The sequence below is a fragment of the Bufo bufo genome, chromosome 2 (genome assembly GCF_905171765.1).
Source record: "Bufo bufo chromosome 2, aBufBuf1.1, whole genome shotgun sequence".
Taxonomy (NCBI): Eukaryota; Metazoa; Chordata; class Amphibia; order Anura; family Bufonidae; genus Bufo; species Bufo bufo.
Genome location: NC_053390.1, coordinates 517,393,946 through 517,414,401, shown reverse-complemented (window position 1 = coordinate 517,414,401; position 20,456 = coordinate 517,393,946). Strand labels below are relative to the sequence as shown.

At 42.0% G+C, this 20,456-nt stretch overlaps 1 protein-coding gene across 3 annotated transcripts in view; it reads right to left on the bottom strand.

Moving 5' to 3' along the window:
• The window catches only part of SH2D4A (SH2 domain containing 4A), a 141,984-nt gene that overhangs the window by 110,602 nt on the left and 10,926 nt on the right, over positions 1-20,456 (bottom strand). For 2 of the 3 annotated variants that reach the window (XM_040417901.1, XM_040417902.1), the window contains exon 2: positions 7,615-7,971. In XM_040417901.1, the coding sequence (XP_040273835.1) occupies positions 7,615-7,795 (181 nt within the window). In that variant the 5' untranslated portion in view covers positions 7,796-7,971. Of the gene's footprint in view, positions 1-7,614; positions 7,972-18,251; positions 18,313-20,456 lie in introns of all 3 variants that reach the window. The other variant, XM_040417900.1, reaches the window with a different exon arrangement.

The following is a 20,456-nucleotide window of genomic DNA, read 5'->3' as shown; positions in this document are numbered from 1 at the left end:
TACTAGGGGCCCCCTAGCTCCCTCTAATGTCTAGGAGGAGGAATTACACCCCTAATAGGCCTGGTAACCAGGAAATACACATAAATAACATGAATAAAATGGCATTATACATTAAAATGCCATATCAAATACAATGGCCCTGTTCCACAGGAGGTGGAGAACAACGTGGCCCAATTGACCCTTGTGTAGTGCCCACAATTACCTAGTGGGACACTACATTATCTTTAACATTGCCAAGACGGATCTGTCAGGAACGCCATTGAAAGTCAATGGGGGACGGATCCATTTTCTATTGTGGCAGATTGTGGCAGAGAAAACAGATCTGTCCCTATTGACTTGCATTGGGGGTAATGCCGGATCCGTCTTGCTCCGCATCCCAGGACGGAAAGCAAAATACAACATGTTGCGGTTTGTTCTCCGGTATGAGAATGCAACTAAATGGAACGGAATGCATTTTGGAGCATTCCGTTCTGTTCAGTTCAGTTTTGTCCCCATTGACAATGAATGGGGACAAAACTGAAGCGTTTTTTTCCGGTATTGAGCCCCTATGACGGACCTCAATACCGTAAAACTAAAACGATGGTGTGGAACTAGCCTTACTATGTCCATCTGATTAATGGACAGCATAAAACGACGACAGGTTCCTTTCCTTTTGCCCTGCTCGTTTTAGGACAATGTGAGATGTAGCAGCATTGTAAAATAGAGGGTACCTGTGCTCATGATGTAATGGTTAGGGCAGCAATAAACTGACGACAGGATTTGTGTAAGTGCCTTGTGGGACAGAAGGGTGAGATTTTTTAATTTTTTTGCAGGCTAGACATGTCTCCTTTTTAGATCAGACACAGCCCTGGACACACCATTCCAGCTCCACACACAGTTAGGGCTGGTTTTCAGGAGGTGATGGGAGGTTTCCACAGCGCTCGGGAGATTTGCCAACTCTCTGGAAGGTCCAGGAGCTCCCTGGGTGTTCCAGGAGAGTAGGCACGTATTGGATACATCAGTTTACTCCATTAACTGGTAAATAAAAAGTTATGTATTATGTCCATATCCTAATCAACAGTGTAAAAAATCCTTGAAATTCTGTAAATGACAATTATTAAAATACTTTCTGAGCAATTTTAGATAACTGTATCTTTCCAAACACCATTATATACCAACGGCTTCTCTACCTCACCTTACACCTCTAGTAAAACCAGTTACTCTAAAATAACTTTCGTACCTTCCTTCCAGCAATGTACTTTCACCAACAATGCAACACAGGATCATCCTCCCTTGGTCAGATGCCAAAAGTGTCTCAATATCAGCCTGATATAGTTAGGGCATGTCAGAAAAATCAGCAATTGAAATCTGAGGCTGATTTGAAGTTTGACATGCCGTGGATCTGAAAACCAGAAGCGGGTCCAAAATACAAAAGAGGCTCAAATCTTTCCATTATAATTTTTCTCTGTAGGTTCCACTCCTGGCTTTGGCTTACAAATATACTGAAGTAGACTAACACCAATATCGATGATCTAGTAGACGTTCCAAATAGTACTAGAAATCTCAGCCTGAACAGAACGTTAAAATAATAAAAAATAAATGCTTTATTGATAAATACTAATCTAAAAGCAGGGCCTCCAGACCCACATATATAGTACAGGAACAGGCTCTCAGGGTGCTACTGGTGGTCAGAGGTGTTGAGATACACAATTCCCCCACACACCTTGCACCCAGAAATTGCACCTCCAAAAAGTGGTCAGTAATTAAAACTGACACACCAGCTGTGCCTAATCTCACTCACCAAGTTGTAGGACTGCTGCTGCTCAGACCGGCTATAACTATATATATAGCGGTACAGGCTGCTGAGTGAGTAGGCTATGCTAAATAGCCGTCTGGTGCTCGTAAATCGAATGTTGCTAATAAGCCCCCAGCCGATCTATCTAAAACTCACTAGATGTATTATGTATGGTCACCTGCTCTAGTGTATGCATCTAGTTATTTCCCCATGCTATCAATTATGGACACAACTGTCAGCTCTGGTGTCCACTAACGTCTATGCCCATTCTCTCTCCTTTTTGTTATTTTAGGTGGCTATACTTAGCCCCCTTTATGATATGTGGGTTTATTTTCTTCTTTATCTGCCCTCTTTAGGAGTCGCAGTGTTTAATTCTGAGCCGATATAGACACAATGGATACTATGTGGTTTTACTGCCGATAAATGATTCCCCATTACCTGCAGCGCTGCAGTGCTTCCCGGGGGCAGTCAATCCTATATCCCGTAGGGGGCGGGGTTGGCTGACACGCCCAGTTACCTGATTGGTGCATTGGCCGGAGGTGCATGCCAATTGGGTGCGGGGGTTTATGTATTTAGGCCCGCATCTGGAGCGGCCGTTCCCGGCCATCCTAGTGCCAGTTCACACGTAATCAGTTGTGGACTGCAACCTCTGATTAAGGCATCATGCACACGATCGTATGTATTTTGGAGTCCACAAAAAATGCATCGGCAGAAAATACGGATGGCGTCCGTGTGCATTCCGTATTTTGTGGAACGGAACAGCTGGCCCCTAATAGAACAGTACTATCCTTGTCCGTAATGTGGACATTAATAGGACATGTTCTATTTTTTTGCGGAACGGAAATACAGACATACAGAAACGGAATGCACACAGAGTACCTTCTGTTTTTTTTGCGGACCTATTAAAAATGAATGGTCCCGTATATGTTCTGCAAATAAACCGGAACGGACATGGAAAGAAAATACGTTCGTGTGCATGAGCCCTAACCATTGAGCTCCTGACTCCGGATGACATGTGGGGATATACCCCCCACGCAGAAACGCATTAAGTTTTGGTAGTTTTCACAGCTGGAGGAATTTTAGATAGATCGGCTGGGGGCTTATTAGCATCATTCGATTTACAAGCACCAGACGGCTATTTAGCATAGCCTACTCACTCAGCAGACTGTACCGCTATATATTTAGTTATAGCCGGTCTGAGCAGCAGCAGTCCTACAACTTGGTGAGTGAGATTAGGCACAGCTGGTGTGTCAGTTTTATTTACTGACCACTTTTTGGAGGTGCAATTTCTGGGTGCAAGGTGTGTGGGGGAATTGTGTATCTCAACACCTCTGACCACCATTAGCACCCTGAGAGCCTGTTCCTGTACTATATATGTGGGTCTGGAGACCCTGCTTTTAGTTTGGTATTTATCCTCTTACAAATATACTGACTAAATACTGAGCACATGAAAAGTGGCCATTGATGGATATCCTAATGAATATATAAAACTGGATTTTTGGATTAATGAACATGTACCAGTAATGACACTGACTGTCATTCTAGCTAATTATCTCTTTAAAGGGAATCTGTCACCACAATTTTGGATTATTATCGGCTGTAATAAATGAACAGTACTGCAGATAAGGAGTCCAGATCACTATGTTTTATTTAACTTATGCCACCTATTCTCCCACTTTCAGAGTTTAAAGCTGCATTAAAATACACAATCCGGACTGCTGTGCAATGCTAACATAATGGAGAGGACTCGTGTGTGAAATGTATTTTAGCACAGCTTTAAATGCTGAAAATGGGGGAATAGGGGGAAGAGGTTAAATAAAAAATAGTGATCTGGACTCCTCATCTGCAGTACTAGTCAGTTATTGCAGCATATAATAGTCCAAAATCGTGGTGACAGATTCCTTTAAATACCTTTGAACAACCCATTACTAAATACATTTACTTTTATCTATCTTCCTGTTTTTAGAGAGTCATAATAGGTCCTTTATGAGTCACTTCCACAAATAGGACACTTTTGTTTGTAGTAATAGTTTTTTTTCTAGACAATATCTGTTTAGGGTTACATTTGGATTACATTTTATATCTAAAGAGTAGACAGGTGATAAAAATCCGCAGTACATATAATAGGAGGGTCATGTATTACTGGAATCAAATATTTGAGGGTTATACTTTAAGAACACCTATACAGACAAGGGGACCGGGTGCTCAGTCTCCCTGTTAGTTCATCCCAAAGGTATTGGATTCGTGGTTATGTGTGGGCCAGTCAAGTTTTTCCACACCAAACTCATCCAACCATGCCTTTATGGACCTTGCGTTGTGCACTGGGGCACAGTCATGCTGAAATAAAAAAGTGCCTTCACTAAACTGTTCCCACAAAGTTCGAAGGCATACAGTTGTCCAAAATATCTAGGTATGCTGAAGCATTAAGAATTCCCATCACTGGAACTTAGGGGTCTAGGCAGGGCTGGTGCAAGGATTTTTGCCAACACAAGCAAAGCTACACTTTGGCGCCCCCCCCCCCCCCCCAGAACTCCCACTAACACCAGCATCCCATGGATATATATAAACAGGGCAAAATGGAATATATACAGAGGGGGCAAAATGGATATATATACAGGGGCAAAATGGAATGTATACAGATTGGGCATATGGATATATATACAGGGGCAAAATGGAATATATACATAGGGGCAAATAGATATATATATATATACAGGGGGCAAAATGGAATATATACAGAGGGGCAAATTGATATATATACAGGGGGCAAAATGGAAAATACACAGAGGGGGCAAATGGATATATATACAGGGGGCAAGTGGAATATATACAGAGAGGGGGGAAATGGATATATATACAGGGGCCCTGTATATATCCATTTTGCCCCCTTTGTATATATTCCATAATAATTTGTCCCCTGTGTATATATTCCATGTTTTTCATTTTTTGCTTAGCTTACTTATTGCCAGTGACATATATATATATATATGCCCCCGGAGCCGGGGCCCCTGTGAAGGATTTTCTGGTGCATGCCATATAGTGCCATGCCAGGTGCGGTGCCCCCCTGTGTGAGTTATGAAGCCAGGCAGCAGTGTGCACATTTAAAAAAAAAAATACTTACCTCGCTCTGAGAGTGAGACTGCTCTGCTCCCGCCGTATTGCTCTCGCACGCAGCCTCCCACAATCCCCTTTTCCAGTGTGCGTCGCGTGATCCGAGACCTGGCGCGAGATCACAGCAAGAAATCAGCGCCGGGCCCAGATGGGTGGAGGCGGGGCTAGGGGTGGTAAGGCGGCGTAACTGCTCACAGAGGCCGGGCGGCCGGCGGCGCAAGTGATTTATAAAAAAAAAAGTTTCATTTTTCCTCCCCCCTGTCTCTGCGCCCTAAGGCAGCCACTTGGTCTGCCTTATTATGGCGCCGTGTTTGAGTGACTGTGGTTCAGAAATGCTTCCACTTTGCAATAATACCACTTTAATGTGGAAGAAATGTCATCCTATTACAGTACCACACTCGAATTCCGTGAGCTGTTTAGAACGACCCTTTCTTTCACAAATGTTTACAAAGGCAGACTGCATGACTAGGTGATGGATTTTATACACCTGTGGCAATGAGACTGAAGGAAACACCTGAATTCAATGATTAGGAGGTGTGTCCAAATTTGTCTATATAGTGTATAACTCAAGGCTATATATGTGGTATACACTCACCTAAAGCATTATTAGGAACACCTGTTCTATTTCTCATTAATGCAATTATCTAGTCAACCAATCACATGGCAGTTGCTTCAATGCATTTAGGGGTGTGGTCCTGGTCAAGACAATCTCCTGAACTCCAAACTGAATGTCAGAATGGGAAAGAAAGGTGATTTAAGCAATTTTGAGCGTGGCATGGTTGTTGGTGCCAGACGGGCCGGTCCGAGTATTTCACAATCTGCTCAGTTACTGGGATTTTCACGCACAACCATTTCTAGGGTTTACAAAGAATGGTGTGAAAAGGGAAAAACATCCAGTATGCGGCAGTCCTGTGGGCAAAAATGCCTTGTGGATGCTAGAGGTCAGAGGAGAATGGGCCGACTGATTCAAGCTGATAGAAGAGCAACGTTGACTGAAATAACCACTCGTTACAACCGAGGTATGCAGCAAAGCATTTGTGAAGCCACAACACGCACAACCTTGAGGCGGATGGGCTACAACAGCAGAAGACCCCACCGGTTACCACTCATCTCCACTACAAATAGGAAAAAGAGGCTACAATTTGCACAAGCTCACCAAAATTGGACTGTTGAAGACTGGAAAAATGTTGCCTGGTCTGATGAGTCTCGATTTCTGTTGAGACATTCAAATGGTAGAGTCCGAATTTTGGCGTAAACAGAATGAGAACATGTATCCATCCTCTGATGGCTACTTCCAGCAGGATAATGCACCATGTCACAAAGCTCGAATCATTTCAAATTGGTTTCTTGAACATGACAATGAGTTCACTGTACTAAAATGGCCCCCACTGTCACCAGATCTCAACCCAATAGAGCATCTTTGGAATGTGGTGGAACGGGAGCTTTGTGCCCTGGATGTGCATCCCTCAAATCTCCATCAACTGCAAGATGCTATCCTATCAATATGGGCCAATATTTCTAAAGAATGCTATCAGCACCTTGTTGAATCAATGCCACGTAGAATTAAGGCAGTTCTGAAGGCAAAAGGGGGTCCAATACCGTATTAGTATGGTGTTCCTAATAATTCTTTAGGTGAGTGTACATCAGAGGTCATCTCTGTACTGAAGAGGAGGAAAAAATGGTTCAACCCTGCCACTTACATAGATAAGCCTCCTAGTGTTTGTGGAACACACCTGGATTCCCCTCTGTTTCGGGATATGATGACTGAAGCTGAAGCTATAAGTGAGTGCTTGATTTCCACTCACATGTGATAAATAGCTACAGGGGGTGAAAAAGCAAGCAGCTGGTGCCCTATGGGGGCGCTGAGACAGGCTATAGTGTCACTTAGGCAGGCATTGTGGCAGTGGAGGCACTAATGCAGACAAAAGGGCACTGCAGTTTGCAATAACGTGTCTGGAGCTGGCACTGATGAGGGGTATTGACTATCACTTCTATTAGAATACTGGAAAAGCAATATTAGGGCTCATGCACACGAATGTATTTTGTTTCCGTGTCCATTCCGTTTTTTTGCAGCCTGTATGCCGAACCATTCACTTCAAAGGGCCGCAAAAAACCCGAAATGATTCTGTGTGCATTCCATTTCCGTATGTCCGTTCAGCAAAAAAATAGAACATGTCCCATTATTGTCCGCATTACGGACAAGGATAGGACTGTTCTATTAGGGGCCAGCTATTCTGTTCTCCAAAATATGGAATGCACTCGGACGTCATCCGTATTTTTTGCGGATCCGTGTTTTGCGGACCGCAAAATAAATACAGTTGTGTGCATGAGCCCTTATATGGACACCTACGTCCTGTGTATAAACCAACCAGAAGTTTTGCAAATGTCGTTGGCCAAAGGAGAAGAGAAAGGAATTTGTATGGCTCAGGTTATTATCCTATAATAAATATGTATTCCACCATATTTTACAAATCATGAATTCAATTCAAAACCTAAAATATATACAATCAGACTTTACATATAATCCACGGCAGGTTGGACAACTAAAGCAACTAGTTACTAAATTGGTTAACTCAACAATAGTATTGCTCTGCTGTACTTTAAAATTTAGACAACTTTATCTAATATCAAAAATACACTTATCCAACCTAATGTAAAAAGAACTGTGGGTTACATATTGTTAACAGCCCACTATGTACGTCTAGCATTGTAATTGTTTTATAACTTACTTTTTTTTGGCTTGTGACTTTGATATAATTTTGTATTTTGTTCGCATGTTGCTTCTTTTTCTTTCCATCTTCTTACTTGTTCTTCCCTCATCTTAAAGAACAAGATCTGTTTCTGTTCTTCACTGAGTTCTGCCAGGAGGTCTGGATCAATGTACATATCAGCTAATATTTGTTTGAGCATGGCTGCTGTCACGTGTAATCACTTCTTAAATAAGAAATTGGGCTCCAAGTTTTGCTTCAAATAGTCCAGTAGATTCGATTATCAATGGAAAAGCATCGTTGCACATCAAAATATCAAAATTTAAGTGGATAATATAGAATCCATGTCGTCACAGTATCAATATAATATATGCATCCCTAAAAGAACAAAAAATTTTAATCATTACATGATTAATCATTACATTAAATTTCCAATTTAAAAAAAAGCTGCTTAAATGTAACAAGCAAATTATAGGGCATGTTTATATTTTTCAATTCTCCACTGTGCCTCAATCTTCAGGTATGCAGTTCAGACCCAGGTTCCAGCAACTCCACTTGCTGCGTGTGGTACAGTGTTTTCTGCATTGGCAGTGAAGGGGGCTGACTGACTGGCTGATTTTCATAGCAATGTCAGCCCCTTTGTATGTCTGTGCATCATCTGTGAGAGAGAAGGGAAGTGCCAATGTAGGAAACACTGTCCAGTGTGGAGCACAAGCATGAAGTGTAGGTGCTGGGACTGGGATTGGATACCATGCCTGAAGAACAGTGGAGAGTTTTCTAACATTTTTGTTACATTTAGGCTGGGTTCACACGGGCATCACGTTTTGGCTCAGGATGCGTCCCGGGTGCATTGCGGCAAACCCGTGCGAGTAGGTACGCAATTGCAGTCAGTTTTGATTGCGTTCCGTTGTTCAGTTTTTATCACAAGAGTGCAATGCGTTTTCACGCACGTGATAAAAGACTGAATGTGGTCGCCAGACCCGAATTTCTTCACTGAAGTTCAGGTTTGGGTTCGGTGTTGTGTAGATATAATTATTTTCCCTTATAACATGGTTATAAAGGAAAATAATAGCATTCTTTAATACAGAATGCTTAGTACAAGGTCAATTGAGGGTTAAAAAAATAAAATAATTAACTCACCTCCTCCAATTGATCGCGTAGCTGCCGGTCTCCTGTCCTTTCTTCAGGACCTGTCAAAGGACCTGTGGTGACGTCATTGAGCTCATCACATTGAAGAGTTTTCTAACGTTTGCACTTTTGGCAGATGAGGGGGATGTCAGTCCAGGGAAGGCACTGCTGCAGCCGGACACTTCCTCTGCCAGTCAGGGGAATGTCAGCTCCAGTAAGCAGGGAACCAGGAGAGCAGGGCAGGCCAGACAGGTGCTGGTAGTGGGAGACTCCATTATTAGGGGAACAGATAGGGAAATCTGTCACAAAGACCGTGATTGCCGAACAGTGTGCTGTCTTCCTGGCGGTAGAGTTCGACACATCGCGGATCGGGTTGACAGATTACTGGGAGGGGCTGGAGAAGATCCAGCGGTCATGGTCCATATCTGAACCAATGACAAAGTTAGAGGTAGGTGGAGCGTCCTTAAAAATGATTTCAGGGATTTAGGTCAAAAGCTTAGGGCAAGGACCTAAAAGGTAGTATTTTCCGAAATACTGCCTGTACCACGAGCCACACAAGAAAGGCAGTGGGAGATTAGGGAGATTAACAAGTGGCTCAAGAACTGGTGTAGGAAGGAGGGGTTTGGGTTCCTGGAGAACTGGGCCGACTTCTCTATCGGCTACAAGCTCTATCGTAGGGACGGGCTGCACCTCAATGGGGAAGGGGCAGCTGTGCTGGGGAGAAAGATGGCTAGGAGGTTGGAGGAGTGTTTAAACTAGGGACTGGGGGGAGGGAAATTACACTATAGGAGGGGAAGATAGTGCAGATGGAGACCGGGGGCAAGGTAGTGGGACTGTGGGAGGAATGGAAGGAGGGACTAGAACAGTTCAGAAGGAAAGGTGTAGGGTAAAAAATATACATAAACCTCTCAAATGTATGTACAGTACAGACCAAAAGTTTGGACACACCTTCTCATTCAAAGAGTTTTCTTTATTTTCATGACTATGAAAATTGTAGATTCACATTGAAGGCATCAAAACTATGAATTAACACATGTGGAATTATATACATAACAAACAAGTGTGAAACAACTGAAAATATGTCATATTCTAGGTTCTTCAAAGTAGCCACCTTTTGCTTTGATTACTGCTTTGCACACTCTTGGCATTCTCTTGATGAGCTTCAAGAGGTAGTCCCCTGAAATGGTTTTCACTTCACAGGTGTGCCCTGTCAGGTTTAATAAGTGGGATTTCTTGCCTTATAAATGGGGTTGGGACCATCAGTTGCGTTGAGGAGAAGTCAGGTGGATACACAGCTGATAGTCCTACTGAATAGACTGTTAGAATTTATATTATGGCAAGAAAAAAGCAGCTAAGTAAAGAAAAACGAGTGGCCATCATTACTTTAAGAAATGAAGGTCAGTCAGTCAGCCGGAAAATTGGGAAAACTTTGAAAGTAAGGGCTATTTGACCATGAAGGAGAGTGATGGGGTGCTGCGCCAGATGACCTGGCCTCCACAGTCACCAGACCTGAACCCAATCGAGATGGTTTGGGGTGAGCTGGACCGCAGAGTGAAGGCAAAAGGGCCAACAAGTGCTAAGCATCTCTGGGAACTCCTTCAAGACTGTTGGAAGACCATTTCAGATGACTACCTCTTGAAGCTCATCAAGAGAATGCCAAGAGTGTGCAAAGCAGTAATCAAAGCAAAAGGTGGCTACTTTGAAGAACCTAGAATATGACATATTTTCAGTTGTTTCACACTTGTTTGTTATGTATATAATTCCACATGTGTTAATTCATAGTTTTGATGCCTTCATAGTCATGAAAATAAAGAAAACTCTTTGAATGAGAAGGTGTGTCCAAACTTTTGGTCTGTACTGTATACTAATGCCAGAAGCCTGACTAATAAAACTGGGGAGCTGGAATTAGTGATGTGTGAGGAGGACTATGACATAGTGGGAATAACTGAGACATGGCTGGATGATAGCTATGACTGGGCAGTTAATGTACAAGGTTACAGTCTGTTTAGAAAGGATCGTCAAAACCGGAGAGGGGGAGGGGTTTGCCTTTATGTAAAGTCCTGTCTAAAGCCCACACTCCGGGAATATATAAGTGAGGGACATGAACATGTGGAGTCACTGTGGGTAGAGATACATGGAGCTAAAAACAACAATAAATTACTAATAGGAGTTTACTATAAACCACCTAATATACCAGAGTCCACAGAAAATCTACTACTAAACGAGATAGATGAGGCGGAAAATCATAATGAGGTGGTTATTATGGGGGACTTCAACTACCCAGATATAGACTGGGAAACTGAAACTTGTATATTTCATAAGGGAAACAGGTTCTTGGCAATAACCAAAGACAATTACCTCTCCCAACTGGTTCAGGACCCGACTAGAGGGATGGCCATACTGGACTTAGTATTAACCAATAGGCCTGACAGAACAACAGACGTGCAGGTTGGTGGACACCTGGGAAATAGTGACCATAAAGTAATAACCTTCCAATTATCATTCAAAAGAGCGTTTCTACAGGGAGGAACAAAAATACCAAACTTCAAAAAAGCTAAATTTAGCCAACTAAGAGAGGCCATAGGCCTAACTAACTGGGACAAAGTCCTCAAAAATAAAAATACAGCCACAAAATGGGATATCTTTAAAAACATCCTAAAATCTCATTGTGAGAGGTACATACCGTATGGGAATAAAAGGTTAAGGAACAAAAAGAAACCAATGTGGATAAATAGAACTGTAAAGAAAGCAATAAATGACAAAAAGAAAGCATATAAATCACTAAAACAGGAGGGTAGCACGGAAGCACTGAAAAACTATAAGGAAAAAAATAGAACATGTAAAAAACAAAAAAAAGCGGCCAAACTAGAGACGAGAGATTAATTGCCAAAGAGAGTAAAACTAACCCTAAAATGTTCTTCAATTATATAAATGTTAAAAAGTATAAATCTGTAGGTGTCGGCCCTTTAAAGAGTAATGAGGGGGGAGTCGCAGAGAGCGACGAGGAGAAAGCAAAGCTGTTAAAAAATTTGTTTCTCCAATGTATTCACTGAGGAAAATAAACTGTCAGATGACATGCAGAATGTAAAAATAAATTCCCCATTAAAAGTGTCCTGTCTGACCCAGGAAGAAGTACATCAGCTACTTAAAAAGATTAAAATAGACAAATCGCCAGGACCGGATGGCATACACCCCTGTATCCTAAGGGAATTAAGTAATGTCATAGCCAGACCCTTATTTCTGATATTTGCGGACTCTATACTGACAGGGAATGTCCCACAGAATTGGCGCATGGCAAATGTGGTGCCAATATTCAAAAAGGGTCCAAAAACAGAGCCTGGAAACTATAGGCCGGTAAGTTTAACATCTGTTGTGGGTAAACTGTTTGAAGGTTTTCTGAGAGATGCTATCTTAGAGCATCTCAACGGAAATAAGCAAATAACGCCATATCAGCATGGCTTCATGAGGGATCGGTCATGCCAAACTAATTTAATCAGTTTCTATGAGGAGGTAAGTTCTAGACTTGACAGCGGTAAATCAATGGATGTCGTATATCTGGACTTCTCCAAAGCATTTGACACTGTACCACATAAAAGGTTAGTATATAAAATGAGAATGCTCGGACTGGGAGAAAACGTCTGTATGTGGGTAAGTAACTGACTCAATAATAGAAAACAGAGGGTGGTTATTAACGGTACACACTCAGATTTGGCCACTGTCACTAGTGGGGTACCTCAGGGGTCAGTATTGGGCCCTATTCTCTTCAATATATTTATTAATGATCTTGTAGAAGGCTTGCATAGTAAAGTATCAATTTTTGCAGATGACACTAAACTGTGTAAAGTAATTTACACTGAAGAGGACAGTATACTACTACAGAGGGATCTGGATAGATTGGAGGCTTGGGCAGATAATTGGCAGATGAGGTTTAACACTGACAAATGTAAAGTTATGCACATGGGAAGGAATAATGCAAGTCACCCGTACATACTAAATGATAAAACACTCGGTAACACTGACATGGAAAAGGATCTAGGAATTTTAATAAACAGCAAACTAAGCTGCAAAAACCAGTCTCAGGCAGCTGCCAAGGCCAATAAGATAATGGGTTGCATCAGAAGGGGCATAGATGCCCGTGATAAGAACATAGTCCTACCACTTTACAAATCGCTAGTCAGACCACACATGGAGTACTGTGTACAGTTCTGGGCTCCTGTAAACAAGGCAGACATAGCAGAGCTGGAGAAGGTCCAGAGGAGGGCAACTAAAGTAATAACTGGAATGCGGCAACTACAGTACCCTGAAAGATTATCAAAATTTGGGTTATTCACTTTAGAAAAAAGACGACTGAGGGGAGATCTAATTAATATGTATAAATATATCAGAGGTCAGTACAGAGATCTATCCCATCATCTATTTATCCCCAGGACTGTGACTGTAACGAGGGGACATCCTCTACGTCTGGAGGAAAGAAGGTTTGTACACAAACATAGAAAAGGATTCTTTACGGTAAGAGCAGTGAGACTATGGAACTCTCTGCCTGAGGAGGTGGTGATGGTGAGTACAATAAAGGAATTCAAGAGGGGCCTGGATGTATTTCTGGAGCGTAATAATATTACAGGCTATAGCTACTAGAAAGGGGTCATTGATCCAGGGAGTTATTCTGATTGCCTGATTGGAGTCGGGAAGGAATTTTTTATTCCCCTAAAGTGGGGAAAATTGGCTTCTACCTCACAGTTTTTTTTTGTTTTTTTTTTGCCTTCCTCTGGATCAACTTGCAGGATAACAGGCCGAACTGGATGGACAAATGTCTTTTTTCGGCCTTATGTACTATGTTACTATGTTACTATGTTACATGGTCAAATCACATGGCCCATCACCACGGTGATGGACCATGTGATTGGACCATGTGATGTGACGTCACCACAGGTCCTTTAGCCGGCAGCTCATGATTAAAGAAGTAAGAAGAGATCGGCAACTACGCGATTAAGAGGACGAGGTGAGTTAATTATATATATTTTTTTAACCCTCAATTGACCTTCTACTAAGCATTCTGTATTAAAGAATGCTATTATAATACAGTGAATAGACTGTCATCTTATCAACCATGCGTGAAAATCGTACCGCATCCGCACTGCGTTGGGTGATAAACGCACAATTTAGAGCATGTTGCGATTTTCACGCAAATCACCGCTCATGTGCACAGCCCCATAGAAGTGAATGGGTCCGGATTCTGTGTGGGTGCAATGTGTTCACCTCACGCATTGCACCCGTGTGGAAATCTCGCCCGTGTGAATCCAGCCTTAGGGTCCATTCACACGTCCGTGTGTGTTTTGCGGATCCACGGATCGTTGGATCCGCAAAATACGGACATTGGCGATGTGCGTACCGCATTTTGCGTACTGCACATCGCCGGCACTTATTAGAAAATGCCTATTCTTGTCCGCAATTGCAGACAAGAATAGGACATGTTCTATTTTTTTCGGGAACGGAATTGCGGACCCGGAAGTGCGGATCCGCAATTCTGGATCTGGGCAGCACATCGTGCTGCCCCATAGAAATGAAAATGAATGGGTCCGCAATTTGCAAAACGAAATTGCGGACGTGTGAATGGGGCCTAAAATTGTTTTTTTTTTTAAACTGGAAAACATAAGGCATCATCTACAGTGATATCATGTTTAGTTACATGTGTTTTTTATTTGACTTTTAGACATAAATATATCATGTGCCAGATCATGTTAGAAGACAATTTCTGGAAAGCCGGCCCAACCGAGCCACTCTTTTCTAGTGTACAGTATTTGCCAGTAGTGGGAATGAAAGGTTAAAATTGAAGGCAGCATTCACGAACATATCATCTTTAAACCTGCTATTTGCAAGTGCTTTTACTCTGGATTATGGGTTGTTCATATATAATTAGTGACCATTACAGATAAATATATCACAAGATAGTTCAAAAAGTACTGCATTTTTACCCATGAATAAACCCTGCCTTTTGCTAGTTATTGCTCCACCAGAGCAAAATAACTTTAATTATTGGGCAAAGAAAATCGGATATACCAACTCATATAACGTCACCATGCTAAGTTTAGACTGTGATTTTCACTTCATTCATTCTCTAATTGTTTATAGGAAGAACAAAAATCAAAGTATGACTCATATGAGTGATTAATATGATTTATAATATACTGTACAACCATGAGCAATATTTTACAGCCTATACATGTAGTTTGTGACACCTGGCATACAAGCATGCAGCCTTATTAATGCGATATATTTTCCTACCCGTGCCTGTACCTAAAAAGACTGTTTCCGCTAGCCTGTGGACATTTGAGCAGTACTTACCCTTCCATCGCTTTACTGTTTCTGCAGTCCTCACATGACCATATGACTGGCTTCCGACTCTTCCTCTGATGTTGTGACCGAATGTTCTCCTCTTACTTCTTGTTCAGCTGCATAATGTAGCAGAACAGGGAGAAAGTGGAGCATATCCAGTTGCAACATCAGAGGAAGAGTTCGCAGCCAGTTGGGCACTCATGTGAACCCAGTAGAAATAAATGGAAGGGTAGGGTATTACTGCTCAAAGTTTCTTATGTTCGCAGACATTTAAGGTACAGACCCAAAGAAGCCCTTTAATCCCAAAAGAGATATGAAGACTTGAGCACTGTGATAAATGTTATTTGTTTTCGGACAACTCTGTCTATTGGACTTCTCTAAACATGCATGTGCCTTTAATGGGGAATGGGGAGTAAGCCACTGCCTAGTACCTCTGATGGAGGCTAATTTCCCCCAAAACAACTAAAGGAATGGAAGAGTGGAATTTAAACTGCCCTATTCATCTCTCCCGCAACATTTGTCATCAGGGAAGAATTGGGGCATCCTATACATGTTAGATGGTTAGCTGGTCCCACTGAAATCGCCAGATTCTGCCACCATTAATCTAAAGTACATGGCTAGCATAAGAACAGATTTATGTCTGTTTTTTTCTTCTAAATTAATTCACTAAATATCTTATTGTAATCTTAATGTAACCATTCTTGACATGTATTTTTGGAGGATATAGAAACATTTTAGATGGTCTGGTATAAAGAGATTTTCTGAAAAGATAGCCCCTTTAAACTATCATAGCCCCTGGAGCATGTAGTAACGTAATGAAAAAAATCATACTAACCTACTCCCGGACACTGATGGGGTCATTTATCAAACTGGTGTAAAGTAGAACTGGTATAGTAACCAATCAAATTCCACCTTTCATTTTCGAAAGGAGCTGATACAAATGAAAGGTGGAATCTGATTGGTTTCTATGGGCAACTAAGTAGTTCTACTTTACACCAGTTTGATAAATGACCCCATAAGTTTGTCAAACTTCCATATCCTGGCTTATTTAATTCCAGTCTGGTCACAGGTGCTGCTGCAGCCAATGAATGGCCTCAGTTGTACCATGTCCCAAGGCAATATGTCACTGCTGGGTCACCTGAAGGACGTTATTGCTGAGGCCAGTCATTGGCTGCAGTGGTAAACGGGAATCTATCTGGAAGCAAACAGGTCAAGGACAGGAAAATTGCCAAACAGAGCCAGGGCACCAGAGAGGAGTGTCAAGAAGCAGGTGAATATGATTTTTTTTAACAGGTATCACACGCTCTGGGGGCTACTTAAAAGTGGGCTCTTAGAAAACGTCTTTAGACTAATTTAACGCAACTGTAAAATATCCAACCTTTGGTCAGTCTTACAATTAGATTTTTTCCCCAAAATAGGTTACAATAACATAATATGGTTACACTATATGAAAGAGACAAGAATCATAGACTAAACACCACAATCTTACACTGTAAACCAAGCCAAACATTTTGTGTGTGCAAAAGACAGTATGACATTGGTGCATGATTATGGGGATCATTTATTAAGACCGGCGTTTTATACGGCGGTCTTAATAAAGCTCTATAGCTGGCGGTGGATTGGCCTCTTCGTAACTCTGGCGGATCCTCCGCCACTTCTAAATGTGAGACAGCTTCCTAGCTGTCTTACATTTAGACCTTTTTCTATGCCTGAAAAGTCGTAGAAAATGATAAATGAGATGGCCCGTCCCCTTCCTCGCCCACTCCATGCCCACTAATTTAGATCTGGCGTGAGAAAAGTCAGATTGTGGTGCAACTAACCGCTGCGCTGCAATCTGCACCTGAACTACGGCTAATTTAGGCATATTTCAGCTTAATAAATGTCCACCTATGTGCTCAAATACTGTATAACCCAGACATAAAAGAGATTAAAGAATTTGCTTAAAAATCTATGAGAAGGACAACAGATTCTGGAGAAATACTAAACACAACACATGGAATGCAACAAGATCCAAATGAACAAAAGCAGCTTGTTCTCATTGATTGCATCAAGTTCTGTGACCTTTCTGAGACGTATTTACTCCAATTTAGACCCATGTTCTAGCCCTAGATTAAGGGCCTCATAAGACATAACTTAATGATAGCATCTGAATGTTGTAATATCATGCACTACTGAAAAGCCATGACTACATTTAAATGCACTGTACTTATCAAATTTGTCACGTAGGATATGCAAAAAAGCACTGAAAATGTTGTCATTTTTTGATGTACATACGTTTCCAATTATTTATTTTTTCTTTAAGAAGGTCTGTATTTCCCTCTAAGTCAGGGGTGGGGAACCTCCTAGCCAGGGACCGCTTACGGCCCCCGGGACAAATTCATGTGGCCCCCGGCCAGAACATATAGTGAAAATTCTAATGACCGCTTCCATTATGGAAGCGGTCATTAGCATGCAGGAGGCAAAGGAGGTGAGAACAGCGCTGCACTGGCTGTCCTCATCTTCCCTGGTCCTCTTTCGGCCCCGCTCTGTGTCCTGACACCTACAGCATCCAGACATACTGCACATAGATGCGCACTATGACCTGACGCTGTGCGCTGTCAGGTCACGGTACAGCGCGGTGGGAAGAAGACCAGGGAGGGTAAGTGACTCTGCCGAGTGGCAGCGCCGTATGCAGATGGAGAGGTAAGTTTATTTTTATTTTTTATCGTTTGATTTGAGGTCTGATTGGATGCTGGGGGGTCTGATAGGGGCTGATCTGAGGCTAATTTAGGGTGGGGAAGGTCTGATCTGAGGCTGGGGGGTCTGATCCGAGGTTTGGTGGTCTGATGCGGGCTGATCTGAGGCTGGAAGTTGTGATGGGGTGTGATCTGAGGCTGGGGGGTCTGATCTAAGGCTGGGGAGGGTCTGATCTGAGGCTAGTTGTCTGATCTGAGGCTGGGGGGTCTAATCTGAAGCTGGGGGGGTCTGATCTGAGGCTGATCATAGGCTAGGGAGGGTCTGATGGGGGTCTGATCTGAGGCTGAGAGGTCTGATGGGAGTCTGATCTGAGGCTGATGTAGGCTGAGAATTTTGTATGGCCCCCGAACAATGTTACAAATATCCAAATGGCCCTCAGCAGAAAAAAAGGTTCCCCACCCCTGCTCTAAGTGCTACACGTGAACGAAGATCCACATCTCTACTGAGTATGGCATACTTACCCAAATTCCTGAGATTCCAAGACAAATATGTTTTATGTGTCCCAATAGAATACAGCCAAACCTTCAAGCAGAAGAAAGAATGAGCTGCATTATGGACTTTATACCTAAATTGTAACAAATACTATTACTGCTGTCTGAATGCTATATTCAGTATAATATTAATAGACTTTGGTATATTTCTATTATAACCGGCAACATTTTATGTGTACAGTGATTAAAAATTATCTATTATCTTCCAGGTTTATACAGTGGGATGCGAAAGTTTGGGCAACCTTGTTAATCGTCATGATTTTCCTGTATAAATCGTTGGTTGTTATGATAAAAAATGTCAGTTAAATATATCATATAGGAGACACACACAGTGATATTTGAGAAGTGAAATGAAGTTTATTGGATTTACAGAAAATGTGCTATAATTGTTTAAACAAAATTAGGCAGGTGCATAAATTTGGGCACCACAAAAAAGAAATGAAATCAATATTTAGTAGATCCTCCTTTTGCAGAAATTACAGCCTTTAAACACTTCCTGTAGGTTCCAATGAGAGTCTGGATTCTGGTTGAAGGTATTTTGGACCATTCCTCTTTACAAAACATCTTTAGTTCATTTAGGTTTGATGGCTTCCAAGCATGGACAGCTCTCTTTAAGTCACACCACAGATTTTCAATTATATTCAGGTCTGGGGACTGAGATGGCCATTCCAGAACGTTGTACTTGTTCCTCTGCATAAATGCCTTAGTGGATTTTGAGCAGTGTTTAGGGTCATTGTCTTGTTGAAAGATCCAGCCCCCGCGCAGCTTCAGCTTTGTCACCGATTCCTGGACATTGGTCTCCAGAATCTGCTGATACTGAGTGGAATCCATGCGTCCCTCAACTTTGACAAGATTCCCAGTCCCTGCACTGGCCACACAGCCCCACAGCATGATGGAACCACCACCATATTTTACTGTAGGTAGCAGGTGTTTTTCTTGGAATGCTGTGTTCTTTTTCCTCCATGCATAACGCCCCTTGTTATGGCCAAATAACTCAATTTTAGTTTCATCAGTCCACAGCACCTTATCCCAAAATGAAGCTGGCTTGTCCAAATGTGCTTTAGCCCACCTCAAGCGGCACTTTTTGTGCTGTGGGCGGAGAAAAGGCTTTCTCTGCATCACTCTCGCATACAGCATCTCCTTGTGTAAAGTGCGCCGAATGGTTGAACGATGCACAGTGACTCCATCTGCAGCAAGATGATGTTGTAGGTCTTTGGTGCTGGTCTGTGGGTTGACTCTGACTGTTCTCACCATTCGTCGCTTCTGTCTATCCGAGATTTTTCTTGGTCTGCCACTTTGAGCCTTAACTTGAACTGAGCCTGTGGTCTTCCATTTCCTCAATATGTTCCTAACTGTGGAAACAGACAGCTGAAATCTCTAAAACAGCTTTCTGTATCCTTCCCCTAAACCATGATGGTGAACAATCTTTGTCTTCAGGTCATTTGAGAGTTGTTTTGAGACCCAAATGTTGCTACTCTTCAGAGAAAATTAAAAGAGGAGGGAAACTTACAATAGACCCCCTTAAATACTCTTTCTCATAATTGGATTCACCTGTGTATGTAGGTCAGGGGTCACTGAGCTTACCAAGCCAATTTGAGTTCCAATAATTAGTTCTAAAGGTTTTGGAATCAATAAAATGACAACAGTGCCCAAATTTATGTACCTGCCTAATTTTGTTTAAACAATTATAGCACACTTTCTGTAAATCCAATAAACTTCATTTCACTTCTCAAATATCACTGTGTGTGTCTCCTATATGATATATTTAACTGACATTTTTTATCGTAACAACCAACGATTTATACAGGAAAATCATGCCGATTAACAAGGTTGCCCAAACTTTCGCATCCCACTGTATTAGATATCTTCTAAATGATAGTTTTAGGGAATTGCATAATTCGATAATATAATGTTTTACATGTTTAACTGTAGGTTGCTATACACTGCAGACTGAAAGCCAGTTTCCCATGGTACACTATGTGACTAGTCTGTTAGGCTTTTCAATAAAAAATATATACCACATGGCAGGTGCCACTGTATGCCAGCCATCTGATACCTAAGCACCAGTAAGGCTGCTTTCACTTCGCCACTATGTATTTCTGTTCTTCTTCTTCTATAACGGAAGTGTCGGCACATAACTGATAGGTATAAAGCCTAACAGATCCCTGGGAGAAT